General features: G+C 40.2%; 1 protein-coding gene across 3 annotated transcripts in view; it reads left to right on the top strand.

Annotated features, from left to right (window-relative positions):
• FBXL4 (F-box and leucine rich repeat protein 4) overlaps window positions 1–26,066 on the top strand; it is an 84,480-nt gene that overhangs the window by 5,933 nt on the left and 52,481 nt on the right. For 2 of the 3 annotated variants that reach the window (XM_075923920.2, XM_075923918.2), the window contains exons 2-3: window positions 7,268–8,307; window positions 22,222–22,567. In XM_075923920.2, the coding sequence (XP_075780035.1) occupies window positions 7,796–8,307; window positions 22,222–22,567 (858 nt within the window). In that variant the 5' untranslated portion in view covers window positions 7,268–7,795. Of the gene's footprint in view, window positions 1–4,490; window positions 6,445–7,267; window positions 8,308–22,221; window positions 22,568–26,066 lie in introns of those variants that run through there. The other variant, XM_014571175.4, reaches the window with a different exon arrangement.

Below are 26,066 nucleotides of genomic sequence, written 5' to 3'. Positions count from 1 at the left end.
TGATTAGGGTGCTGGAGCACATGACCTATGAGGAGAGGCTGAGAGAGTTGTGTCTATTTAGTCTGCAGAAGAGAAGAGTGAGGGGGGATTTGATAGCAGCCTTCAGCTTCCTGAAGGGAGGTTCCAAAGAGGCTGGAGAAAGGCTGTTCACAGTAGTGACGGATGGCAGAACAAGGAACAATGGTCTCAAGTTGTGGCGGGAGAGGTCTAGGTTGGATATTAGGAAAAACTATTTCACTAGGAGGGTGGTGAAGCACTGGAATGAGTTGCTTAGGGAGGTGGTGGAATCTCCATCCCTAGAAGTTTTTAAATCTCGGCTTGAGAAAGCCCTGGCTGGGTTGATTTAGTTGGGATTGGTCCTGCCTTGAGCAGGGAGCTGGACTTGATGACCTCCTGAGGTCTCTTACAGCTCTATGATTCTATGGTGGGAATTTAGTAATCGTGTGGAAGGATTTAGTGTTCCCTCTGTGCATCAATGTATAATGATAATTAACAGATTTTCCCTTTGACATCCTTTATTAAAGGTGTACATACTAAGTTGCATTAGTCTTTCTTCAGAGGTCATGCCCTCCTTTCCTTTTGTCATCTGTATATTCCTTGTAATTTATCAGTGTTGATGGGGGGCGGTCTTATAACGAGGAGAACAAATCCATGCATCTTACTCCCAAGTGTGGTATTAGTAAGGCCGGTGTAAAGAGGAGTTATTACTTCTCTAGCCTTAACAACCGTCCCGCCACATATGTATACATATATAGTATTCACTTTTCTTGCAATAGCATCACCCCATGAGCTCTAGGAAATAAACTGTAGGGAACGGTCCTATCTTGACATGCAGATGAACTGAATAAATATCTTTTCAGACTCTAATTTCTGTGATTTGTTGTATCCAGATCCTTCGCTCAATGCAACAATATTCATTTTTTTTCTTTTGCATGTTCTGATAGGTCAGTGACTCATGTTGCACTCGTATGATGTATTTCCCCCTGGTACAACAAAAATGATTTAAAGGACTGGGAAATGAACTTTGAAAGATTAAATGAATTAAATAGGTAAATTGGTCACTTGCACAAGAGGTTGATCAGAGGCCAGAAAATGATTGTGTGTGTATATATAAACCCCAAATAAAAGGCTAAAATAGTCCAAAGAAATATATTACTATATATTTTTGAAATGTGCATCTGTTTGTTGATCTATGAGTCTTTTTGTTCAAAAACTCCTCCTAAACTGTAAAAGTTAGGACCACCACTTTTGGTATGCAGTTTCCTCTTGTCATAACTTAAAGTAAAGTAAGGATTTGGTTGTGCCAGAACAATGAGATGTACCTGGAATTTGTTTCTCACAAAATGGAAAGGCAGGGGTCTGGCAGGAAGGACACTGACACTGCAGAATGACCACAGGGGAACAGCAAGGGGCCAGCGATGGGGCAGGAACTGGGACCACTATAATCTCATAGGGCCAGGAGGAGGACAAGAGTAGAGAAAGAGACAGCTATCTACTATATATTTCTGCGAGTTTGTGTGTTTTTTTCCCCCAGATGAGGGACATGCACTCTTCCCTTGGCTGTTCTGCTGCAGTGGCCATGGACAGGAGCTTCTCACTTGGGGTATGTCTAGACTATATGCCTCTGTTGCCAGAGGCATGTAGATTAGGCTACCAGACGTAGTAAAATGAAGTGGCGATTTAAATAATCGCTGCTTCCTTTAAATTTACATGGCTGCCGCGCTGAGCCGACAAACAGCTGATCAGCTGTTTGTCGTCTCAGCACGATATTCTGGACGCGCGGGGGTCGACATCAAAGGTATTTGTCGACCACCCAGGTATGCCTCCTTCTGGTCCCGGGAAGAGGGGGAGGGCTGGGGGCATCGGGTGGCTGACTCGAGCTGTGCCAGGTGCAGGGTCTGCTAGCTGGGTGCTGGCAGGCTTGCACCTGGCACGGGCACCGTAGCCAGCCCGTGCCCTTTTAAGGGGTCTGGGGCCGGGAGGGGGGCAATAGAGTTTCCCTGGTGTTGGCCAGAGTGGCCACCAGGGAAAGCTGGGGAGGGCTAGCCTCCCACTAGTTCGAATTAAGGGGCTACACACCCCTTAATTCGAACTAGTAAGTTCGAACTAGGCTTAGTCCTCGTAGAATGAGGTTTACCTGGTTTGAACTAAGCGCTCCGCTAGTTCGAATTAAGTTCGAACTAGTGGAGCGCTAGTGTAGCGCCTATCAAAGTTAATTTGAACTAACGTCTGTTAGTTCGAATTAACTTTGTAGTGTAGACATACCCTAATGCAGCGGTGTCCAAACTTTTTTCAAAGAGGGCCAGATTTGATGAAGTGAACATGCGTGAGGGCCGACCATTTTGCCTGACATTCTTTGAACCATTAAAATTAAATGCAAATTAACTATTTTATGCAAAGTTTATTGCAAACGGCATACTTTTCATTTCGTCACATGGATGACAAATCTAAACAGGTGTTAAATCACTCTGCCTTTCATATCTGAAGGCCAGATGAAAAAAAAATCCAGGAAGCTGAAATATATGTCAGGAACATTGTAAAGTACATTACATATTATTGGTAATAAAGGTTGTCTGTCAACTTTTAAGTTAAAAAAATATGAACAGGAACATAACACCAAGTATACATGTTGTGTCCAAATATATTTATAACTGATTTAGACCAACTGACATTAACTGAGATTTTACAATGTATTCATCTCAATACATATGGATTCGTTGGGGGCCATAAAAGATAGATATTGACAAATTACCTGTGGGGCCGTATTAAACCGGAACACGGGCCGCAATTGGCCCGCGGGCTGGACTTTGGACATGCCTGCCCTAATGTATTAGATCATGAGCTTTCATGGGTAAAACCCACTTCAGATATGTTTTACTTGTGAAAGCTTATGATATAATATATTTGTGAGTCTCTAAAGTACCCACAAGATTGCTTGTTGTTTTTAAAGTTACAGATTAACGTAGCTATCCTTATGAGACTTTCTCTGTAAAGCTTCTGGAGTATATCTTTTCTGTTTGTGTAAAGGAAACTGCATTCCAGGCTGAAATCATCATTTACTGCAGAGAATCATTCACCTTACTATCTTACTGGTACAGAGTGATTTTATAATATCAAATGTAGTTGTTCAAATTTTTTAATATTAATATAAACAGTTAGGGAGTGTCAACACTGCAAAGTTATTTCGGAATAACAACCATTATTCTGGAATAACTATGCGAACATCTACACAGCAATTCTGTTATTTTGAAATACAGTTATTTTGAAAAAAACAGACAACTTATTCTGACTTCTGTAAACCTTATTCTATGAAGAATAACACCTATTCTGAAATAACTATTTCAAAATAGCTCCTCACCAGGACCATTCGAAGTTATTTCTCTCGTGGCTCTAAATTGAGATAGTGTGTCTACTTTAGTGAAGCCTGTCTTAGACTAATTTTGAGGCTTCCCTGCAGTGTAGACGTGATATTTCTAAATAAGCTATTTTGGAATAACTATTCCGGAATAGCTTATTCCATATTAACTGTGCAGTGTAGATGTAGTCTTAGAAAATAAAGGATTTTGCATATAAATTGTATTTCATCTTTTGTTTGCATAATAAAAATTAAGAGAACCAGTCAAATCAATAGATTGCAGCATATTGGAACCTCCATCAATCTGAGTGGTTAAGCACATTTTTGGAGTTTTGCAGGTTGTTCCAGTTTGGAGGTGAAATGTGTAATGAAGTCAGGTATTTCTTTGATGCAACTCTGTCTACTTACAAAGAATGTCCAGAGACCTTGTTTCTTTGAGTACAGTAGGACTCAAAGACAAAGTTTCTTTGCTTATAGTTCTAAACCTCTTTCAGCCAGAGCTGAACTGAAAAAGCTTTGTCTTGGCTTTTTCTAAGGGCTGTGCTCCCAGTGCTTTTGAAGGCTGTGTCCTTGACTTTCTGCTCCTTCTCTGAGTTCTTCTCTTGTGTTTGATTCACAACACAATAACCATTAAAACCCCATAATTTGCATGTGCCTTTGTTTTGGGTGGTGACATGTACTACTTGTGTTTTGAGTGGGAGGCTTCTTGTTTCAGTTATCTTGTTCTATAAAGGTGCTTAATGGCTCCTTACAACTGTCTTAAATGAAAGGCAATGATTATCTCTAACACACAACAATACTGTGCATCTATCAATACAGCATCTATCATTTGAAGATTTCAAAATACTTTATAAGGGAACTTGACTTGCAAGCATGTACAGTAGAACTTCATTGTTATCATCACCTCAGGAATGGAGGTTGTAACTCTAAAATGGTTTTAACTCTGAATCAAATGTTACGGTTGTTTTTTACAAAAGTTTACAATTGAACATTGACATAATACAGCTTTGAAATGTTCCTATGCAGAAGAAAAATGCTGCTTTTAATTTAAATGAAACAAACATAGAAACAGTTGCCTTGTCAAATATTTTTTAAAACTTCCCCTTTATATTTTTTAGTAGTTTACACTTAACAAAGTACTGTATTATATTTGCTTTTTTTGTTTATTTTTGCTCAGCTGTTGTGTTGCCAGATTGCGTAATTCTGGCTCCAAATAAGGTGTGTGATTGATCCATCAATTCATAATGCTGTGTGTAATTCGAATGCTCTACTGTGTTCCAATCTAGAAGTCTCGATGTCAGTTTCTCACTGTAACCACTAACTAATGCTTTATCTCCACAGAGAGATAGAGCTTCCCCAATTAACAGATTCTTTTCCATAAGATTCTATTTCAGTGCTAGAAGTACTGTCATTATCTATTATACTCACTGATTTTTTTTAAAATAATTTGTAGGCACTGGTTCAGTCTTCCAATTCCCAGTCTACATTTTTCCTAGAAGCAGTGATTATAGAACTAGGGTGAGCATTTCCAAACTGTTGGGGAAATTGGGTATGTTATAAGATCCTATGGAGCGGTATTTGGTATTCTACTCGCAGCTAGCTGCATCTCATTGCAACTCTTTCCTTCTGTCAGCTTTAAAACTAGAAACAAAATATCTGGGGGGACCAATTTGTCAGAAGTGACACATGAAACACTAGTTATAATAAATTTTTGAAAGTTGTACATAAGTTCTCATGATTTTAAAACTTGAGGCATCTTGTGAAGTGTTTCCCTTTCTCTTGGGGTCCTATACCATATGCGAGACTTGTGGAGGAAGGGTCTGTTGATCTACTCTAGCATTTATTTCCTTTTTAAATATTCAAATAAGGCATGCTAGATCAGGAGACTGCAGAAAAGAATTTTTAAAAAGTGTATTTTGTATAGTCTTCATTTTCTATTTAATGAAATAAGCCCCCCCTCAGTTGAAAAAGCGAGAACAGCACTTGTTGCTTCCTTCCCATGTCGCTTTCAAAGGCCAAGGCCATGCAGCATCATGGGAAACACATTTTCGTTTGGCTTTGGCTCTTCTGAAGAGCTCGAGGGTGAGCCAAGACAACTTCTTATGTGTTTTCCACTGCGAAAGGTGCTAAATATAGTTCAAGTTGCTATATCCACACTGGCATAAAAACTAATGATAAAGACATTACATTTTAAAAATGTAGGCAAAAAAAGAAAGTGAACAGTTCATAAACACACATTTTTTCCACTGGAAAAATAGGAACAGAGGCTACAGCATACCCTTACCTTTCAAAACCACTGTCAGTTGCTAATACAGGTTGAACCTCTCTAGTCTGGCACTCTCTGGTCCAGCAACATCATTGTCCAACATGATTTTAGTTATCTGGATGTCTACTTAACATGGGTGTGGCCAAGTTTCCTGTAGTTCCATAAAGTTTGTTTACAGCCACCAGTCCTGGCTCTCAGTGTTCTGTGTAGTTATTTAGCTCTAATTTACCCCTGCATTTCTTCCAAGAGCCCAATAAGTAGTGGAAGTATTGATAATGCTGCTAGACAATGTTGACGTCCTGTGGTTCAGCAAATTCTTTGGCTCAGCATCGATCAGGTCCCAAAGGTGCTGGACTAGAGAGGTTCAATCTGTAATATTCAGATTATAAGGGATCCCGATAGGTGTGGGTGTTAGCTTTTTGTTTTTGTGGTTTGTTTTTGTGGTAGGGAGAAGTGAGTTACTTCAAAAAAACAAAGATTGTATTATTAAATAAAATATTGTCCCAAATGTAATCTGTTTCAAATGATAACTGTGCAGCTGACCAGATAGAAGATCAGAGGTATTAGGTTTAATAATGATTTGTTAATGTTTGTCCTGTAGAAGTGCAGCCACTGCCTGCCCAGTAATTAATACAGTACATGCCCTGTGATAAAAGTAATCATCAGCCCCAGTAAATGTCTGCTGCAGAAACACTTAAATCTATTTTAGGAGATGCTTAGTCATCCTTGCTCTGGGCTCCAACAGGTTTTAGGCATTTCTATCCTCTCTTTACCAGTGAAGCCAGGGAGCAACAGTTAAGCAAGATTTCAGAGGAGCAACAAAGTTAGTTGTATTATTTATAAGAGTGGGGAGATGTATTTTGATATGTCTTGCTTCTTGATAAACTGTAAGGAAATATTTTGTTAGTCCTTCAATTCTGTTAGTAACAATCTGAATACTTTAATTATATTGGTAAATCTAACTGTTTTTGCCTTACAGTTGTTTTGTGCTTGCTAAGTGTGCAGTGGGGTGTATAAGATTATCTTTAGTTGTAGGAAATCTAACATGGACAGGCCCATTTCTTTGAAGTGACAGATTAAAAATGTTTTTTAAAAACACGTTTCTTTACTGTGTTGATCACATACCTAACTCTTCTACCAGTTGTACTAATTATTTACTTTTTGCATGCCACTCAATCTGGTCAATGAAAACCTAATTCACTTTTTTAGGTATTGTCAGTGAAATTTTATTCACCTTAACTTTATGATTCTTGTGTGCTAGTTGAAGGTTTTATTGTTTGGATTATAGTGAAATAACGTTTGCTAAATAAACAAAATTTTTCTACTGCAATAACATTAAAAAAAACCATGGAAATATTTCATCTCATGCTCTCTTGTTAAAGCTTACTTTTCTAGGATATATGTTTTAGATGTTATTTGATCAGAACGTAATCCGGAATAAGTATGCGCTTTATATAAAGGATGCTCTAGTATGACTGCTGAAATGTGGCTTTGTTTGACAGATTAGATTATTGCTGTAGATACTATATTTGTTTTTCGTCAGTTTTAGTTACTAGAAATAGTTTTCATGAGTGCCCTATCCAGGTTTAGCAAATTTTTAATCTAATCCAGTAACTGTATTAACCAATATGTCTTATTTTTTACAGATGTAAAACACTGCATATAGACGTCTGCTTCTGACATCATTACAGACTCTTGAATACCTACTTTCTTTCATGGCTGTATAATAGGATGACTTCTGATATTATTAATGGTCTCAAATGAACAACTTTTTGGAGTCCTACTGACTTATCCCAGGGATGCTCTCATGGATAACATGAAAGTGCCTGAAGGTTTTTCATATTTAATCCAAACTTTTTGTTATCACTGCAGTCTGGTGATCTATCATGGAAAAGAGTTAATTTAGTTTTTGGTTCAATTTAATTTCCCGATAACTGCCTTTTTTTATTGAATGGCACTATGAAAACCACTTGGTTTTAGATTTTTAATGACAGCACTGTCTTTAAGATGACATATTAAAATGAGTAAAAGCAAATTGGATTCCTTCTGGAAAAATTTTCTGTATTGACCCTGTTTAACCATTCTGTTCAGCTATTTTTTGAAACATCCCCCAAAGAGTTAATGCACTTTGTATAGGATACGTGACCTTTTGCAGCTTCATAATTCATATCTACATGTCACCAGTGTTTCCCATGTTAACAGTTCTCAGCATGTTTTACTATATTTGCCTTCGGCGCCGAGCCAGGACAGCTACAAGGGGAGAAATGATGACCAGTCGAAGAGCTATTGAATCAAACAGTCGAGCCTTATCTGTCAATGTTGAAGTAATCCAGTATGCCAAAGAAGTGTTGGATTTCAGTTCTCATTACGGTAGTGAAAACAGCATGTCCTACACCATGTGGAATTTGGCAGGTATTCCAAATGTGTACCCCAGTTCTGGTGACTTTACACAGACTGCTGTGTTTCGAACTTATGGAACTTGGTGGGATCAGTGTCCTAGTGCCCAGTTGCCATTCAAGAGGACCCCACCTAACTTCTATAGCCACGACTACGTAGAGCTTGCATATGAGGAGCCAGTTTATCCCACTGCAGTGCATGTTCTGGAAACATATCATCCTGGGGCTGTTATTAGGATTTTGGCTTGTTCTGCAAATCCCTATTCCCAAAATACACCAGCTGAAGTAAGGTAAACTTTTACTGAGTCTATCTCTTTAATTTGTTAAATAATACAACCACAAAAGAACCTGAATTTACTATCGATGTCTAAGTATTTTGTCAGACCAGAAGTACTTTATTTATTTCATTCTATACATAATTTAGGGTACATGTGTTTTGGTTTCCAACATTATTTTAATATCAATATTGTAGTTATAGCTTATTTACTGAGACCATTTTAGGATCAAAGCTCATTTAGGTTTCATTTGTATAGTAATAGTTCTTCTAACAGGCCAAGCCTACAAGTAATCTATAGAGAATTTTTGATGAACAATAGTTATTGTGCATTTACAGTAACTTGTTAATTAAATGATGGTTCTCTGGAATTTTTATTTCCCCTTAAATATGGAGAGTAAATTGTTTTTACAGTATTCTATTTTGAGGTGAAGATTTTTGGATTTACTGTGTTGTAAGACAAAATGTGCCTATTGCTTAAAATTTATTTTCAATTTTTGAATGTAACCCTTATTTATCAGAATTACTTAAACTAAATTTGAGTACAAACAGAATAAAAATTTGCTTTTGAGGTGAACCTTTGTATGTTATATTTTACCTTAGTGTGACTAGTTAGGCTAGAGTAATATGTTCCTGTAAATAGCTTATAATGGAAATGCGGGAATAAATATGTCCAACTATAGGATATTAGCAGTAGCCAGTTTCCCCAACATTTTCATGTCTTACAATTAGGGATGCTAGATATCATGTAATTGAATAGTTGTGTAACCGCATGAAACTATTAGTGGCTACACGACTATTTGATAGTCCCCGGGGCTGAGGCTGGCAGCTAGTGCATTCCCAGCCACACTCCCAGGGAGCTCCCTGCCACCCTGCGCTACTGCCTTTGTATCAGAGGAAATAGCATGGGGTGGCAGGGAGAGCTGGTCTGTGAGGCGAGCCAGTTTAAAAAACGGCTCCCTGCACAAACAGGCTGCCTGCCGTCCTGCACCGCTGCCTCTATCAGGTTGATCTGTGGGGAGCTTGGACCTCCCGTGGACAAGGGCTGCTACTGAGAAGCAGCCTCTGCCCATGGTGGGCTCAGGCTCGTTGCCGAAAGAGGCTGCTCTGCATCTCACAGAGTAGCCTCTTTTTGCAGGGCGCTTGGACCCCCCGTGGACAGAAACTGCAGAGCTGGTGCTGGGAGGAACCGGCTTTTAAGCCAGCTCTCCCCAGCACTGGCTTCTGCTCCAGAGGCACTGATACAGAGGCAGCAAGGAGGGGAGGGGAAATGTGTGTAGTCGATAAGATTAACCAATAAGCCTAGGCTTATCGGTCAATCATATAGTCAAGCACATGTTGACATCCCTACTTACGACGTTAATACCTTTAATAAGTTTGTACATATTTCCTTTTATTTAAGATCTTAGACTAAGTGAAAGTGCATACCTCTAAGTGAGGGCAGCATTTAGTCCTTAATTTGTATTTTATATCCCTTATTCAGTTTTTAATCATCCTCACTATTTAGTGTAATCATATTGTATTCAGGGTGATCTCTGTAGGTAAAACAATACTTGTGAGTTACAGACATTAAATGAGGCCCAGTGGCTGATTTAATTTAAAAAGTATTGAGTTCAGACTCTGGTATTACTATCTTTTTAAGCATTTCTGATCATTCTCTTGCATTAATGTTACAAATGTTTATTCATTAGCATTCACTGTGTGCACTAGATGAGGCATTGGACTGGGACTTGGGATACACCATTTCTATTTCTAGCCATTTGACTAGTCTGGTGATCTTGATTAAATCATTTATTTGTTGTTTCTCCATCTGTAAAGTGGGGATGATACAGAAATCTTTTGTAAAGCATTTTGACATCTGTGAATGAAAAGTACTATCTAAAAGCTGAGTAGTGGAGATGGAAATTTTATAGAGCAAGAACAAAAAGGAATACATGCTATTAAAAGTATTTCACATGTAAGCTTGAAAAAGAATATATCAGCCATATGAAGGGCATAGTTTCATTGGTGAATGTTGACACAGGAGACAGCACAACTAGATTTATTCTCGCTAAAAGTCTTTCACCCTGAGGTAGTTTTCAGAGAGTCAATGACCGGATTCTTGCACCTATGAGCCTCATAGGAATACAGTAGAGAATCTAGCCTCCAACCATTTCTAAAAGCAGCTGTGTTAGAAAAATATTAGCTTTTTACAAATCTTGTAAAAATCTGCCCCATCATGAATAGATCAGGAAGCTTTCCTGGGCAAGTTCCATCAGCTTCCGTAGAACTGAAACTTTAATTTTGTAGCAGGAGAAGGGGGAGCACTTTAACCTCTGTGGGTGTGTCTAAACTACATGGCTCCATTAATGGAGCCATGTAGATTAGGCTGATCGGCAAAGGGAAATGAGGCCGCGATTTAAATAATCGCGGCTTCATTTAAATTTAAATGGCTGCCGTGCTGAGCCAACAAACAGCTGTTTGTCAGTTCAGCGCGCTAGTCTGGAAGCTCCCGCGCCGACCTGAAAGCCCTTTATCGACCTCCCCATTATGCCTCGTAGGATGAGGTAGATGATCACCTGTTTGTCGGTTCAGTGCAGCAGCCATTTAAATTTAAATGAAGCCGCGATTATTTAAATCGTGGCTTCATTTCCCTTTGCCCAACAAACAAATTTACATGACTCCGTCGACGGAGCCATTTGGTCTAGACGTACCCTGTGATTGCAGAGATAACATTCCAAATGTGAACCTTGTGTAAATATGTTTTTTCTAAATGTCTTCAGTGTGTCTGCTGCTTCTTATAGCTTTGTCAAACACAGTAGAGTGAAAACTAACTAGGATCTTGTTGGTTTTCATTCCCATTATTAGTAAATCTGTGGGAAACTGTGAAGTTTATATTCTGCTTAGGAAACTTTTCAAAACTGTGTGATAGAATTGGCATCATGGCCCTTGATGGGAAAGGTGAACTCAGAAAAAGGTGTCAGAACGGGATGGATTGGATGTCTGTTTGGAGGGTGGGCGTCACCACTCATTTATAATTTTGGGTTCACTTCCCAGAGAAGACATACAGTGCTTGATTTTGCACTTGCACATGGTTTTTAAAAAACTGTAGAAGCAGTATAAAACTGACCTGATTCTTGCAGATCTGTGCTGTACTCAGAATTCTCAATGACAAGACATAAGGTAGAGAGAGAGAGATTGAAGGAGAGCAATAAGAGAAAAAAATATGAAAGGTTGTAAAGCACATTCTTTGAGGGAAAAATAGAAAGGGTGCAAAGGGCTAGAGGGGGTGAGAAAGAGAAGAGGAAAAATATGCCGACAGCTTCATGGAGCAAAGCTACCTAATGATCAATATAGGAAAGAAAAAAAGTAAAGTTGGTTCAGGAGCAGAAAGAAGGTTAACAGCAACAGAGATACTGTAGTAAATTAATTTAGAAAATACATTAAATTTAAAATAATACATTACAGTCCAAAGTTGAATACAATAAATAGTGCACACATTTTATACTTCTTAAAATTGATTACTTTAGAGGGGCCTGTCATGGCAGTGCAGATAGTTCTTAGAAAGCTTTTATGTCTTGGCTACTTAAGTGATTCAGTTGACTAGTACATTTTTTAGATTAATTGGTACCCTATCCTCCTTAAGACTTATGTGAGTGCATAAATCATAAGAGGAGAGGTGTGTTATTGTCACAATTTATTTTGGACTGTTGTATCAGTTTGTTGAAGCAATTAGGTACAGTTTGTTTTACATTTTCCCCACTTATTGAATAAGTATCTATATACTTGAAAAGTAATACATTCAAGTTGAAAGAACAATAATAGGCCAAACAATCAACATTTAATTCACTACCTTTCTAACCAAGAAATAACAGAATTCAAAACATTATAACATGCAAGTCATTTGCAGATATGTACACTGAAAAAATCAGCTACTTTCAGTCTTTATGAATTTGGGAAACAAACTAGAAGCCATTCAAGTACTACAAATTTGTATTAAAATAGTTTCAGTTGTCTGTTCACTGCTATTTACAAAAATTGGTTTTTCTTTATTTCTCTTTGTTTTAACTACTCATATATATCACAACCAAACATTAGTGTGCAAGTTTGGTAATATTGTGCTATAATTTCTAGGATAGTAATGAAAGGACTAAAAGAAAATAATGATAGATTATTTATTGATATAATAAACTAAATGTGTTTAATGAAAACATTTAAACTTTTAATCCATATCATTCCCTTTGCTACTAAGAAATAATATGCCTTTTAATTTTTAAGGATTTAAAAAAAATTATCTGAAAGTCTGCCTATTCCTTGATCAGGTTAATCTTGGCAGAATAAGCTAGTTACTGAGGTAAACTGACATATAAAAGGAATACAAGTTGCTTACTAAACTAAAAGAAGCTCTAAGAGGATAAAAAATAATGAAAATAATTTACTCAAGCAGAGCAAAAATTTATACCACTTTCCTGTTGACAGTCTTTTGCCTCTGTGCAAAGCAGGTGAAGGTTTCTCACGACTTTTGAGGCCCTCTTTTTTCCAGGCAGGAATCTCCAAGGTTTGGGTTTCCTCCAATGTAGCATTTTGGTTACCTAGGATATCACAGGATCTTGTTTTAGAATTCCTTGCAGCTATCCACAGCACGAGGAGGGAGGCGGGCACTAAAATTACAATAATGTGGAGACAGATCTCAGATGTTATCTGGTCCAGCCTCTTGTAATGAATGAAGACCAAGTATACTTACACCATCTCTGAGTGTTTGTTTTAGCTGCTCTTGAAAACTTCCAGTGATAGGGACTCTACAACCTCCATTTAGAAGCCTATTCCACAGCTTAGCTATCCTTATAAAGTTTTTCTAATGCCTAACCTATATTTCCCTTGCTGTAGATGAAGCCTATTATGTCTTGTCTTACATTTGGTGGAAGATAATTGATCACTGACTTCTGTATAACATCCTTTAACTCAGCATGCTGTGAGGCAGTCGGAGGTGTCCCATGGAGAGCAACGGAGTTAAAAATGGCTGCCCTTAAAGGGGCAGGCGACCTTTTTCCCATCCCCCCAATAACTTCCCCCCAACCTTTTATTTTTGGAGGAGGAGGGTCAATAACTTTCCCTGTCAGCCCCCCCCCCCCCTTTTCTTTTTTTTGCTCAACAAAAACCTCGGTGTTCCTCATAAAAAAAAATATTGTTAGAACATAAGAATGGCTGTACTGGGTCAGACCAAAGGTCCATCTAGCCCAGTAGCCTGTCTGCCGACAGCAGCCAATGCCAGGTGCCCCAGAGAGGGTGGACCAAAGACAATGATCAAACAATTTGTTTCCTGCCATCCTTCTCCAGCCTCTGATGAACAGATGCCAGGGACACCATTTCTATCCCCTGGTTAATAGCCTTTCATGGACATAATCTCCATGAAATTATCTAGCTTCTCTTTAAACTCTGCTGTAGTCCTAGCCTTCACAGCTTCCTGTAGCAAGGACTTCCACAGGTTGACTACATGCTGTGTGAAAAAGAACTTTCTTTTATTAGTTTTAAGCCTGCTACCCATTAATTTCATTTGGTGTCCTCTAGTTCTTCTATTATGGGAACTAATAAATAACTTTTCTTTATCCACCCTCTCCATACCACTCATGCTTTTATAGACCTATATCCTATCCCCCCTCAGTCTCCTCTTTTTTGAACTGAAAAGTCCCAGTCGCTTTAACTTCTCTTCATAGGGGACCCGTTCCAAACCCCTAATCATTTTAGTTGCCATTTCTGAACCCTTTCCAAGGCCAAAATATCTTTTTTGAGCTGTGGAGACCACATCTGTACACAGTATTCAAGATGTGGGCGTACCATAGTTTTAGATTCCCAAATCTGCACCGTCTTTTGTGGGTGATGAATCTGAGGAACTGTCCCAGATTGAAGTGTCATTAGAGGAGGTTTTGGAACAAATAGAAAAACTTAATGTTAACAAATCTCCGGGACCAGATGGCATTCATCCAAGGGTTCTAAAAGAACTAAAATGGGAAATTGCTAAATTACTATCTGTGGTTTGTAACCTATCCTTTAAATCGGCTTCCGTACCTAATGACTGGAAGGTAGCCAACATGACACCAATATTTAAAAAGGGCTCTCGAGGCGATCCTGGCAATTACAGACCGGTAAGTCTAACTTCAGTACCGGGCAAATTAGTTGAAACAATAGTAAACAATAGTAAAGAATAAAATTGTGAGGCATGTAGAAGAACATAATTTGTTGGACAAACGTCAACATGGTTTCTGTAAAGGGAAATCATGTCTTACTAATCTATTAGAGTTCTTTGAAGGGGTTAACAAACATGCAGACAAGGGGGATCCAGTAGATATAGTTACTTAGATTTTCAGAAAGCCTTTGACAAGGTTCCTCACCAAAGGCTCTTGTGTAAATTACATGGCCGTGGGATAAGAGGGAAGGTTCTTTCTTGGATTGAGAACTGGTTAAAAGACAGGAAACAAAGGGTAGGAATAAATGGTAAATTTTCAGAATGGAGAGGGGTAACTAGTGGTGTCCTACAAAGGTCTGTCCTGGGACCAATCCTTTTCAACTTATTCTGGAGAAAGGGGTAAGCAGTGAGGTGGTAAAGTTTGTGGATGATACCAAACTGTTTAGGACAGTCAAGACAGAAACAGACTGTGAGGGACTCCAAAAAGACCTCACCAAACTGAGTGATTGGGCAACAAAAAGGCAAGTGAAATTTAATGTGGATAAGTGTCAAGTAATGCACATCGGGAAAAATAATCCCAACTATACATACAGTAAGATGGAGCTAATTTGGCTATGGCAAATCAGGAAAGAGATCTTGGAGTTATCGTGGATAGTTCTCTGAAAACTTCCACACAGTGAGCAGCGGCGGTCAAAAAGGCAAATAGGATGCTAGGAATTATTAAGAAAGGGATAGAAAATAAGACACAGAATATCTTTGGTGTTTGGTGTTCCTCGGTCTTAAAAAGTTTAAGAAACACTGTCTTAACATATTTAAAGACTTATCAGGACGACCTCCCCCCCCCCCCCCCCAGTCTTTTCTGAAGTCTAAACATGTCAAGTTTCTTTAACCTTTCCTAATAGGTCAGGTTTTACAAGCCTTTTATCCTTTTTATTGCTCTCCTTTGGACTCTCCCATTTGTCCACATTTTTGTTAAAATGTGGCACCCAGAACTGGACACACTATTCTAGTTGAGGCCTCACCAATGGCAAAAAAAAGAGGGGAAAATTACTTACTGTGTGATACATTTGACAGGCCTGTTAATATACCCTGGAATATTAACCTTTTTTTCCAACTATATGACCAAATCTTCAATTTGTCCAGATAGTTTTGAATTCTCATCCTGTCTTCTGGCCTCTCCCAGCTTTCAGATTATATAAGCATACTCTGTGTTCCATTACTTAAGGCATTAATGAAAATATTATGTAATAGCAGAACAAGGACGGATCCCTGTGAAACCCCACTAGATAATTCCCCGCTAGTTGACAGCAAACCATTGATAACTTCTTTTTGAGTATGGTCTTTCAACCATTTGTGAGTTCCCCTTATAACAGTGGTTCCCAAACTTTTTGGCATCACGCCCCCTTTTTGATTTTTGAGAAACCCTCATGCCCCCCCAATAGCATCAAAACTTGTTGAACAAAAGAAAAAAAAATGAACTGACCGGGACCGAAAAACAAAAATACTAGCAAAACTTAGGGGGGGAATTAAAAGGGGGGCTGGGTTGCCTCACGTTCCCCCTGAAATTTCTTCATGCCCCCCAGTTTGGGAGCCCATGCTTTATAATTTTATCTTCACCATGATTCACTAGTTTGCTTATGAATCATGTGGGACTGTGTCAAAAACCTTGCTAAAATCAAGATGCATCATGTCGACAGTTTCTTCAGTGTCTGTTAGGCCAATAACAGATCAGAAATCTGTGCTGTGTCTCCACTGCTCAGCAGTCTCGCTTAAAATGGTTGTCTGGTGATTTGGAGTCTCTTACGTAAGGAGGCCCTGGCTTTTCAGATGTACACAGCCAGTTTGTCACCTGCTGTCTTTCAAATGAGATTAAGCATTACTGCAAGACTTGAAGAACAGATCAATGAGAGGGGAAGTAATGCTGAAGGTGTGGGGTCTCATCTGCTTGCTGCTTATGTGGGATTTTTTTGTCCAGAGTTGTATAAGGGAAGATGAAAATCTCTGTAGTTTGGTCTCATCTGGTCAGAGTCTTAGACTTGTACTGTCTCTATTGATATGTTTTTATTCTATGGACAATGCTGTTAGTCATCCAGCTCTAAAATCTGTTATTTAATTAACCTCTTGAAGCCTAAAAATGAGTCTTATTCCATACTCTTAGACAAAACAGTTCGCTTCTCGATAGGAAAAAAAGAAGGCCCTGCTTCTCCCCTTCCCTAACTTGTGGAACATCTTAAACATCCAGATTTTGTGACGTAAGTGTTCCTCGGTGCTTTGTTTTTCATTAGTGCTTCATCTCCTCCTTTCCAAGTACCACCATGAGAAAGGAGGCATTACAAAAGTTCCAGCCAGCCTCTGATCCGAGCAGTTGTGCAACTTATCACAAGCATGTGCCTAAGTTATTAGTGGTGAAGAATAAACTGTCAGTGTCATACTTGGACCTATCCAAATCTAGTGATGAGCTGCCTTTTGTGCAAAATAAGGTGGATGAGTTAATGGATATTTTCTTTTCCCTACACTTTTCCCTCATGTTCCAGTTGATCAGAACCCTTCCAGGATGTAAAAATGGAAGATTTGTTTCTTTTGACTTTTTCTCATAGCAGTCTTTGGGAGAGGCTGTGCACTCCGAATGCCGTATCCAGAGCAAAAAAGATCTACCAGGAAATCAACTAAAAAATGCTATACTCACTCTCCACACTGGAAATTTCTAAACTCAAGGACCTTGAAGGATTTTATGGATCAAAAGATGTAACAGTTTGTTTGAAAGGCTTTGTGACCATAGGAACAGTCATGGGCTGAGTAGTTGCCCCTTATGTGACTCTGTAACCAACTTCATGTTTCATGCAATGCTAAGTCCTGTAGTTGTCTACAGAGAGATTCTCATCTAGGTTCTTCTGTTTCTACACAGCTGCCAACTGAATCAAATTTCAGACACTGCTTCTGTTACAGTTTGTTTCAAGTTCCATTTGATCAGTAGAATCTTTTTAAGGAGTCACTTGAAAAGGCACTAAACAGTTCTTCAGATTTGAACATGATCATGTCTAACCATTCCTCAGGCCAGGACTCAAGCAAATGTGAAGTTCTTTCATCACAACTTTAACTTACAGCAAATCCAGAATCCTGCATTCTTTCATCTCTTCTACTCTACTAGACACTTGATAGAGGGATGGATAGCTTCTCCAGAAGGTGTGCTCTCTAAGCTACACATTTCAGCTGGTGTTATGTATATGATGGTTTTACAAGTTACATTCTCACTATATTTTACTAAAATCCAACCTGTGATTCTTGTCCCTGTTCCTAACTTCTTGTTGTCTCTACCTTATGCCCTGGTTGAGGAGGTTATAGATCACAGGCTTGATTAACATGGTATTGGATCTTCAGATATTTCTATGCCACAGAGGAGATCTGCTAATGAAAGAGCAATCCTCCATCCAAAAGCATGAAGTGATTATTGTTCACGTGGACCCAAAAGAGAAGTCAGCAAATAGAATTTATTCTATTGGAAGATGTAAAGTTTGTTTTTATTGTGGGAGTATGAGTGTTTGGGCAAAAAGGTCGAGTCTCAAGGTACAAATCCCAACGTTAAATGTTTCCTAAGGGCACCAACCTCATTTCCCATCTTTTTTTTGGTTAAGAATCAAACTCCAGTCCTTGAGAGCACTGACAGTCTTAGAGCAGAGTCTTCTATAGTGATATCTGCTAGGTGATCCACTATTCACTAAATTCTGAATATTAGTTATCCAGTATTAAACAATGCCATTTCTTTTACTTGGCTGAAGTGTTTTCCAAAGAAAGAGAGAGGAGATATTTTATGTGTAATTAAGACTTTCCAGGGTGCAGTTCAGACCAGTTAGGATCTGTCTCGCTCCTGACATGCAACCTGGGGTTCCTCATAATGCGTTGCTGTTGTGGCTTCCAACCTGGGCTCCTCTCATACAGCCAGACAACATACAGATTACATGCTGAGGGTATGTCTACATTGCATTCCTCCTTCGAGAGAGGAATGCAAATGCAGACAAACGAAATTGCAAATGAAGCACGGATTTGAATTTCCCACGCTTTAATTGCATAATGGTGGCTGGCCGCTTTTCCGAAATAGCGTATTTCGAGGAAAAAAAAGGTTTATTTAGAAAAGAAACCCTTCCTTCAAAATAACCCTTACTCCTCATTTCAAAAAGGAAGGGTGTTTTTGAAATAACCCCGTTTTATCCTCAAAATACCGCTATTTCGAAAAAGCGGCCAGCTTCCATTATGCAAATGAAGCATGGGAAATTCAAATCCGTGCTTTATTTGCAATTTCATTTGTCTGCATTTGCATTCCTCTCTCGAAGGCGGAATGAAATGTAGACATACCCTGAGTATCTGTGAATAGCAACAGCCCTGGACCAGCAATTCTTACCTCAGCAGCCTGTCAGCAAACACCAGTCACACTCTGAGTTTGAGTACAGGTTGCACCTCTGTAAATCAGGACTCTGTTTCGGCCACATATGCAGAGTTACTGTCCTGTCTCTGAGAGCAGTGTGACAAATGATGGCCAGCTGTGTGAGATTTTTTTTTTACGCTAGGACTAGGACAGTCGGAGGTGGAAGGGGGCTGCAACTGGTGAAAGTTTACTGGTTTTTTATAAAGGGTGCTGAGAATCCTCAGAGTATAATGCCATTGGAAAGAGCAGCAGTAACTGTTGTACATTTATCAAAGAAGCAGAAAGAGCAGAAGCTGTGTGAAGTAGCAGCTGTGACTAGCACCTGCAAAACTTCCTGTCACCTGGCGTATGCAGAACACTTTTAAAGAGCAAACCTCTCTACATTCCCAGGCCTGTCTACGATGCGGGGAAGCATTGCAGGTTTGTCAGGAATAGGGTTTCTCTTCTCTCTCTGGACTACCCCATGTCAGGTTTGGTGCTGATGACACTACCATAATTGAAGAAGGTACATGAGAGAGGATGCGTGAAGAAAATTAAAATTTAAAAAAATGCTTGTTGCAAAAGAGAAAAAAATCAAATTTACAAATCAAAGATGACTTGAAGTTTGTGTTTTTAAATTCATATTCATAATATTTCACAACTGAGTAAGGCTCTATCAAATTCATGGCAGTGAAAAACCGTGCCACAGACCACAAAATCTGATCTTTTGTGTGCTCTTACCTATTCTGTAAAGATTTCATGAGGGAGACAGTGTTTCTCAAATTGGGGTCCTGACCCAAAAGGGGATTGGCTACCTTCAAAGTTGGGTGGCCAGAGACGGCAGCTGCTGGCCAAGAGCCCAGCTCTGAAGACAGGAGCACAGAAGTAAGGGTGGCAATACCATACCATGCCTTTAGATTCCTTACTTCTATGCTGCGGATGGTGGCAGCCTTGCCTTCAGAGCTGGGCTTTCAACACCCAGCCACTGCTCTCTGGGAGCATGTCTGCACTACAGAGTTATTTTAAAATGACAAGGTGAGCATCCACACAGCAAGGCTGTTATTTTGAGATAATAACCCCTCGTTCTATGAGGAATAACGCCTATTTTGAAATTGGGCTAGTGTGGACACTCAGGTTCTGTTATTTCAAAATTACTCCTCAGAAGCATTCATAGTAATTACTCCCCAGTGCTTCCTGGGGCTATCAGTCGAGATAGCATATCCACATTAAGGGAGCCTGCCTCAGACTAATTTCTCTGTAGTGTGGACATGCTTTTTTGAAATAGTTATTTCAGGAGTTATTGTTTCAAAATAACCTGCTAGTGTAGACATAGCCTGGCTGCCCAACTGTGAAGACCTCAGTGCAGAATAAGAGGGCAATTCTGTGACTCCTTAAAATAACCTTGCAGTCCCCCACAGCCCCTTTTTGGATCAGGACCCTTACAGTTACATGAAATATCATTTTTAAATATTTGAAATCATACATGAAATTTCTGTTTTAAATATCTGAAATAATGAAATTTACTATTTTTAAAATCCTGTGACTGTGAAATTTACTAAAATGGACCATTAATTTGGTAGGACCTTACCAAAAAAACATTTTCTAATGGATGACTTAAAAGATAAATCTTGCTTATCTGATCAGAAGATCAATAAAATAGAACTCAGAGATTTTAAAAATTATTAACTGAATTATTACAGCTCCTATTTTAATAACCTTATGCTATAGTCTTTAGTATATAGTTTTTAAAAAATTTGTAGGGAGTGGAATTAGATGTTTTGGCTAAGTATTTGTATGGTTCTTCATGTGATCCTCTGTTCCCTACTTAGTATATTTATATTAATATATGATGTTTACTATACAAGCTTATTATTTTTGTGTTAGTAAAAGATCACACATGTATGTTTGTGAGCACTTCTCCTGTTCTGTCGGTCAGTACTGCAAAGGAAGTACACAAATGTATAATCTTGTATTTGTTGAGCCTGTTAATTTTTTTTCTTTTTCAGATATTAATTAAAGTCTGGGGAAAATACAGCAATACAGCAATCTTAACTGGCTTCTCAACCACTTACCTAACTTACTAAATGCTTGTACTTTTGCCTGAGTAGCACATTGTGTGTAAGTTCAGAAACTTACATTAGTAATTTAACCCTTCTGCCAGGTAACGCCAGCAGCAACCAGGGCTTGGCTCAATATCGAGGGATTCCTCTCCATCCATCCATTATAGAATTGATTCGAGCCCCCCACCCGGTAACCTGGCAAAATTCACACAACACCCCTGGGCACTGCTGAGAGGCAATGCTTCCCCACTCACAAGCACAGAGTCTGAATGTGGAAAAGAAACTCTTAATAAAAGGAGAGGGACATATTGTGGCATTAATTTGGGAAAACACCACAGAGTTCAGAACAAAAAAAAATGAGCAAAGTCCCACCCCTAGTAGGCTGGGCAATGTCCTTTTCCTTTCAGGTTCTTAAGTCCAGCAGTGTAAATGCTCCCTTCACATGTCCAAACCTTCTCTGAACACCACTCAAAATTTCTGCCCTTGGTCAGAGCAGACCCAGAGTTCAGAGGTGCATCCACAGAGTTCACCTTCCATCCTGAGTGGAGGGAGGTAAAGAGGCATCTTACTCATTTTGCTGGTCACTCACCATCTGCCTGCCCGCTGTTCTCTGGTGCCGCCTTGCTGGCCATTTGTCTCGCCTCTCTGCCGTTGCCCTGCTTGCTGCTCCTTATGCCTCTCCATCTCCGCTCTGCTCGCTGCTCGTCATGCTGCCATTGCTCTGCTGACCACTCATCATGCCACCACTCTTTTGGCTGCTCATCTCATTTCTCTGCCACCAAACTGTTGGCGCTCAGTCACCATGTGTTTGCTGCTTCTGAGGGTTTGTGGTGGATTTGGCTCTGGACAAACATGGGGAGAAACAGGTTAAACCAGTCTTACAGCTCACACCTAGAGGGCATATAGCATGCTGATTCAGAGTCCTAGTTTAATCTCGCAGGGCTCTGGAAGTGGAGCCTATGTCCATCTAAGTTTCTTTATACACACTGGCAGTATGTGTCTCTCCTTTTTGCCAGGTTAATCACAGACTTTCTTCTTTTGTAGTCCCACAATAATTGTAGATATTGAAATTAGTGTTAACACAATTTGTGACCCAATACCAGCCAAGTTGATTACAGTGAGCAAAACACTGCTCCATCAGCTGAATATCTAAAAGCAAAGCAGGCACAAACTGTATTTACATAGACACACCCAGGGTTTCTTTCCCTTTTCAGCTGGCTGTAATGGAAGCTTTCATTCAGACCCTGCTTACATCAGCATATTTTTTGTATTAATCATTATATTATATGTGGAATTTTTCTTTTGTAGGTGGGAAATCCTTTGGTCAGAAGCACCTACCAAGGTGAATTCTCCCCAGGCTCGCCAATTCACACCTTACATTAAACAGATAGATTTTCCCACAAATCTAATTCGACTGGAAATAAATAGTTCCCTTCAGGACTATTATACTGAATTAGATGCAGTAGTACTACATGGTGTGAAAGAGAGACCTGTACTTTCACTTAAGACTTCAATGATAAATATGAATGATTTGGACGAAGATGAGGATGAAGAAAAGAATGGCTGTGAAATGGACAGTCTTAATAAACAGTTCAATGTTGCAGCTCTCAGGGAAATGACAACTAATGGGTATTTTGATAAACTGCCTTATGAGGTAAGGAAAAATTTGCTGCTTATACTACAATGGAATTGTTTCAACCAGAAGGCTGAAATACTATTCAGTTACTGATCCAAAGCTATAGTTTTTTCCTTACTGGTTATGCAGTTCTTGCATCCTGGTTGTGGGTATCTTATTTATATAATTATTATATAGTTATTTCTCAATAGTCATATAAGAAGTGACTATAGTTTTGATAATTATCAGCCAATCAATGCATAAGTATTTGCATAATCACTGTACAGTTATTTCTCAGTAACCATATTGTGAGCATGTATATTTCAACTTGGCTACTACAGTCCCTCAGTTCTGCCTATGAAACTCAAAATTTGTCATCTGTTTGCCAGGGACACGCACACTGCTGGGCTTTGCATTTATTTAATTTGAAAAATAAAAATTCCAAACGTCACACAAAAGAGAAAGAAAAATACTAAAAATCAAACTACTGATATAAAAATCCTTTTAAAAATAGGTTAAATGCTTCATCTTTCCCATTGTCCCTGTCCACATATGAGAGGGGTGGCAAACCTTTTGGGTCAGATAGGAGCCATGCATGATTGAGAAGCGCAAAAAAACCACAACCCAGAAACCAAACCCCAAACCCTCACTGACATGTAGCCCCTGACTGAGAAGCAGACACTTCCTACATTCCCCTCATACACCAGAGTCTAAGGGCCCAGTCTAGTAGATTTTGTGTGCTCCAGCCCTGTGGTGTAGGGGGAGGGAGCAGGAGCACCAGCATGGGCTCCCCAATGCTGGTGGGGGAACCCTGGGCCTTGGAGCCCAGATCCACACAAGCCAAGGGCCGTATCCAGTGCTGGGCCTTGGGTTCCCCACCCCTGACATAGGGCATCATAATACAAAATATACTAAAGCAGTGATCTACAGCTTTTGCCATAATATACTGAAAAATCTCAAAGGCCATTCTCAGGTTCGCTATGCTGTTCGAGTACCTTTGCAGAGCCACTCCTCTGCAGCATGGAGGAAGCAAGGGCCACCTGTAAGTTTCATGGGGAGAATATGTTCAGCATTGGAGGGTTAGCAATAGCTTTAGGGCCATCATAGGTCTTGTCTCTAGTTACTAGCGGATCAACGCTCTGGTGATTCATCTTCTGGGATTCGATTTAGAGAGGTTAGTAGACTAGGGATGTTAAATTTAGATGAATCGGCTAATCAAATAGTCGATGCAATTTACATCAACTATTCAATTAGTCAATAAGGGCGCCTCTGCCTTTGAAGGGCATCAGCCCCAGTTCCCCGTTGGCCATGTGCTCCCTGCAGCATTTCAAAGTGGCAGCATCACTTAAAGGCCGGGGTCAACTGGGCTCCACACGGCATTTCAAACTGGCAGCACTGTGTGGAGCCCAGGGTCTGGGCCCGGGTTCCATGCAGCACTCCACTTTGAAGCACCGTCTCCTCATTTCCGCTGCCCCACGCCCAGTGCTTCTTTCTGATAGAGGCAGCAAGGAGGCAGGGGAAGTGACCAGTTGACTAGTGTGTTGACTATCCGATAAGCATTTGCTTATCAGATAGTGGACTAATCATTCACATCCCCAGTAAAAACCTGCTAAATCAAACGCTGAGGGTGCTCCCGTGGACCAGGGTACTTTTGTTATCACGAGGAATAAGGGAAGTCAATGGGAGCATTTCTCCCGTGGACTTCCTGCTGTTGGGCTGACAGAAAATCAATGCAAGGTACATTGACTCCAGTCACATAGCTGGAATTATGTATCTTGCATAGCTTTTCTCTGCCAGTGTAGTCCTGACCATAGACCACTCGTCTCCCTTCTTCCCTGAAGTTACCAATGCAGAGATTATATTGGCCAGGGGGAGTGGCTGGAATGTATTACACTAGCAGTTGAGCACACTGTATTGTGGACAATAGCCTTTTGCTCTGATTGTAATCATCTGCAGGGGAGATTAGCAAACTTTTCATGGCTTTGCCACTGTTTGTAATGCTTAGAAATCAAAGTATTTTTTCCATTTAGACATATTTTAATAGTCTCAATTTCTAGTTTTGATTACAGTTCATTTATCAGAAATTATGTCAGCATAATTCCAGAAGTAAGTTTTGCTGACACATATTTCCTTTGTTGGTCAGCTTGTCTGTTCAAAAGGAGAACACTATAATGCACTAAAGATCTTAGGTGAACAGTGGATGTTGTACTGCAGTGAGGGGGGAAAAAACCTGGGAGTAATGAGTATTCAGAAAATGCATACTTAGGGTGGATTTTGAAAAATATAATACCTGAAAGCTTACAAGTGCCTCAATAATTTTAGAGAAAACGTATATATTGGAGGTATAAGCTTATGCCCTAATAAATGTTAGTTTCTAAGTGTATGTCTACACATCAAAGTTATTTCAAAATAACAGCTTTCCTAGCGTCTACACAAGCCAACCGCTATTTCGAAATTAAATTGAATTAATGGAGAGCTTATTTTGAAATTGGTAAACCTCATTCCACGAGGAATAATGCCAATTTCTAAATTGCTATTTCGAAATAAGTGCTGTGTAGACACTTATTTTGAAATGGGGAGCCTCCATCCCTTCCCAGGGTGCCCTGGTGGCCACTCTGGCCTCAACCAGGAACACTCTACTCCCTCCTCCTCGCCCCTCCGGAGCCCTTAAAGGGGTAGGCTCTGGCCACAGTGCCTGTGCCAGCTCCAAGCCTGCCAGCCCAGAGCCAGCAGTCACTGCCCCTGACCCAGTGGCCCCAAAACATGAGGCAGAAAGCCACTGGCAGCCAGCCCTCCACCGCTGCCCAGGAGCAGTCTGCCAGCTCCCAGGAGCCTGCCAGGGTCCGGAGAAGGCGGGCGCCTTTCTGGTCCAGGGCGGATATCATGGACCTTATTCAGTTTTGGGGGGGTGCCCCCAATGTCCATGATATCCGCACTAGACGGGGGAACGCAGCCATCTATGGCAGCCTGGCCACCAAAGGCCCCATGTGAACCCAGAAACAGGTTTGCATGAAAATCAAGTTGGTCTGGCAACACCCTGAACCCTGAGCTCCCCTCCCCCTTCTTCCCCTTGCTTTCCCCTTCCAGCTCCCTCCTCACAGGTTTCCCCCTCCCCTCTCCCGACTCCTTTCCCCAGTGTTACCATAGTTTCATCCTCCTTCCCTCCCCCCCCCCCCAGTTTTGTTAAATAAAGAGAGTTTGTGTTCATGAAAATACATGTATTTTATTTAACATCAGGAAGGGGGGTTAGGGAGGGATAAGTGGAAGGATGTGAGGGAGGAATGAGGCACAAGCCTCCAGTGGGGCAGACCAGGGAGGCTCTTAGTGTTCCTCACGGTGGAAGCTCTCCCACAGGGCCTCCTGGATACTGACAGCCCCCCCGATGGACCTCCTGGATGGCAGCCTGCAGAAAGTGCAGCCAGGCTCACAGCAACGCATCCAAGAGAAGCACCAGAGTGTCCGACGGTAGCTCTGGCTGCATGTTGCAGAGTGCTGTGGTGTCCTGAGTGAGGGCAACCAGAGCACGCAGAGACAAAAT

The sequence above is a fragment of the Pelodiscus sinensis genome, chromosome 3 (assembly GCF_052426305.1).
Source record: "Pelodiscus sinensis isolate ZL-2025 chromosome 3, ASM5242630v1, whole genome shotgun sequence".
Classification (NCBI taxonomy): Eukaryota; Metazoa; Chordata; order Testudines; family Trionychidae; genus Pelodiscus; species Pelodiscus sinensis.
This window is presented reverse-complemented; position numbering and strand designations above follow the sequence as displayed.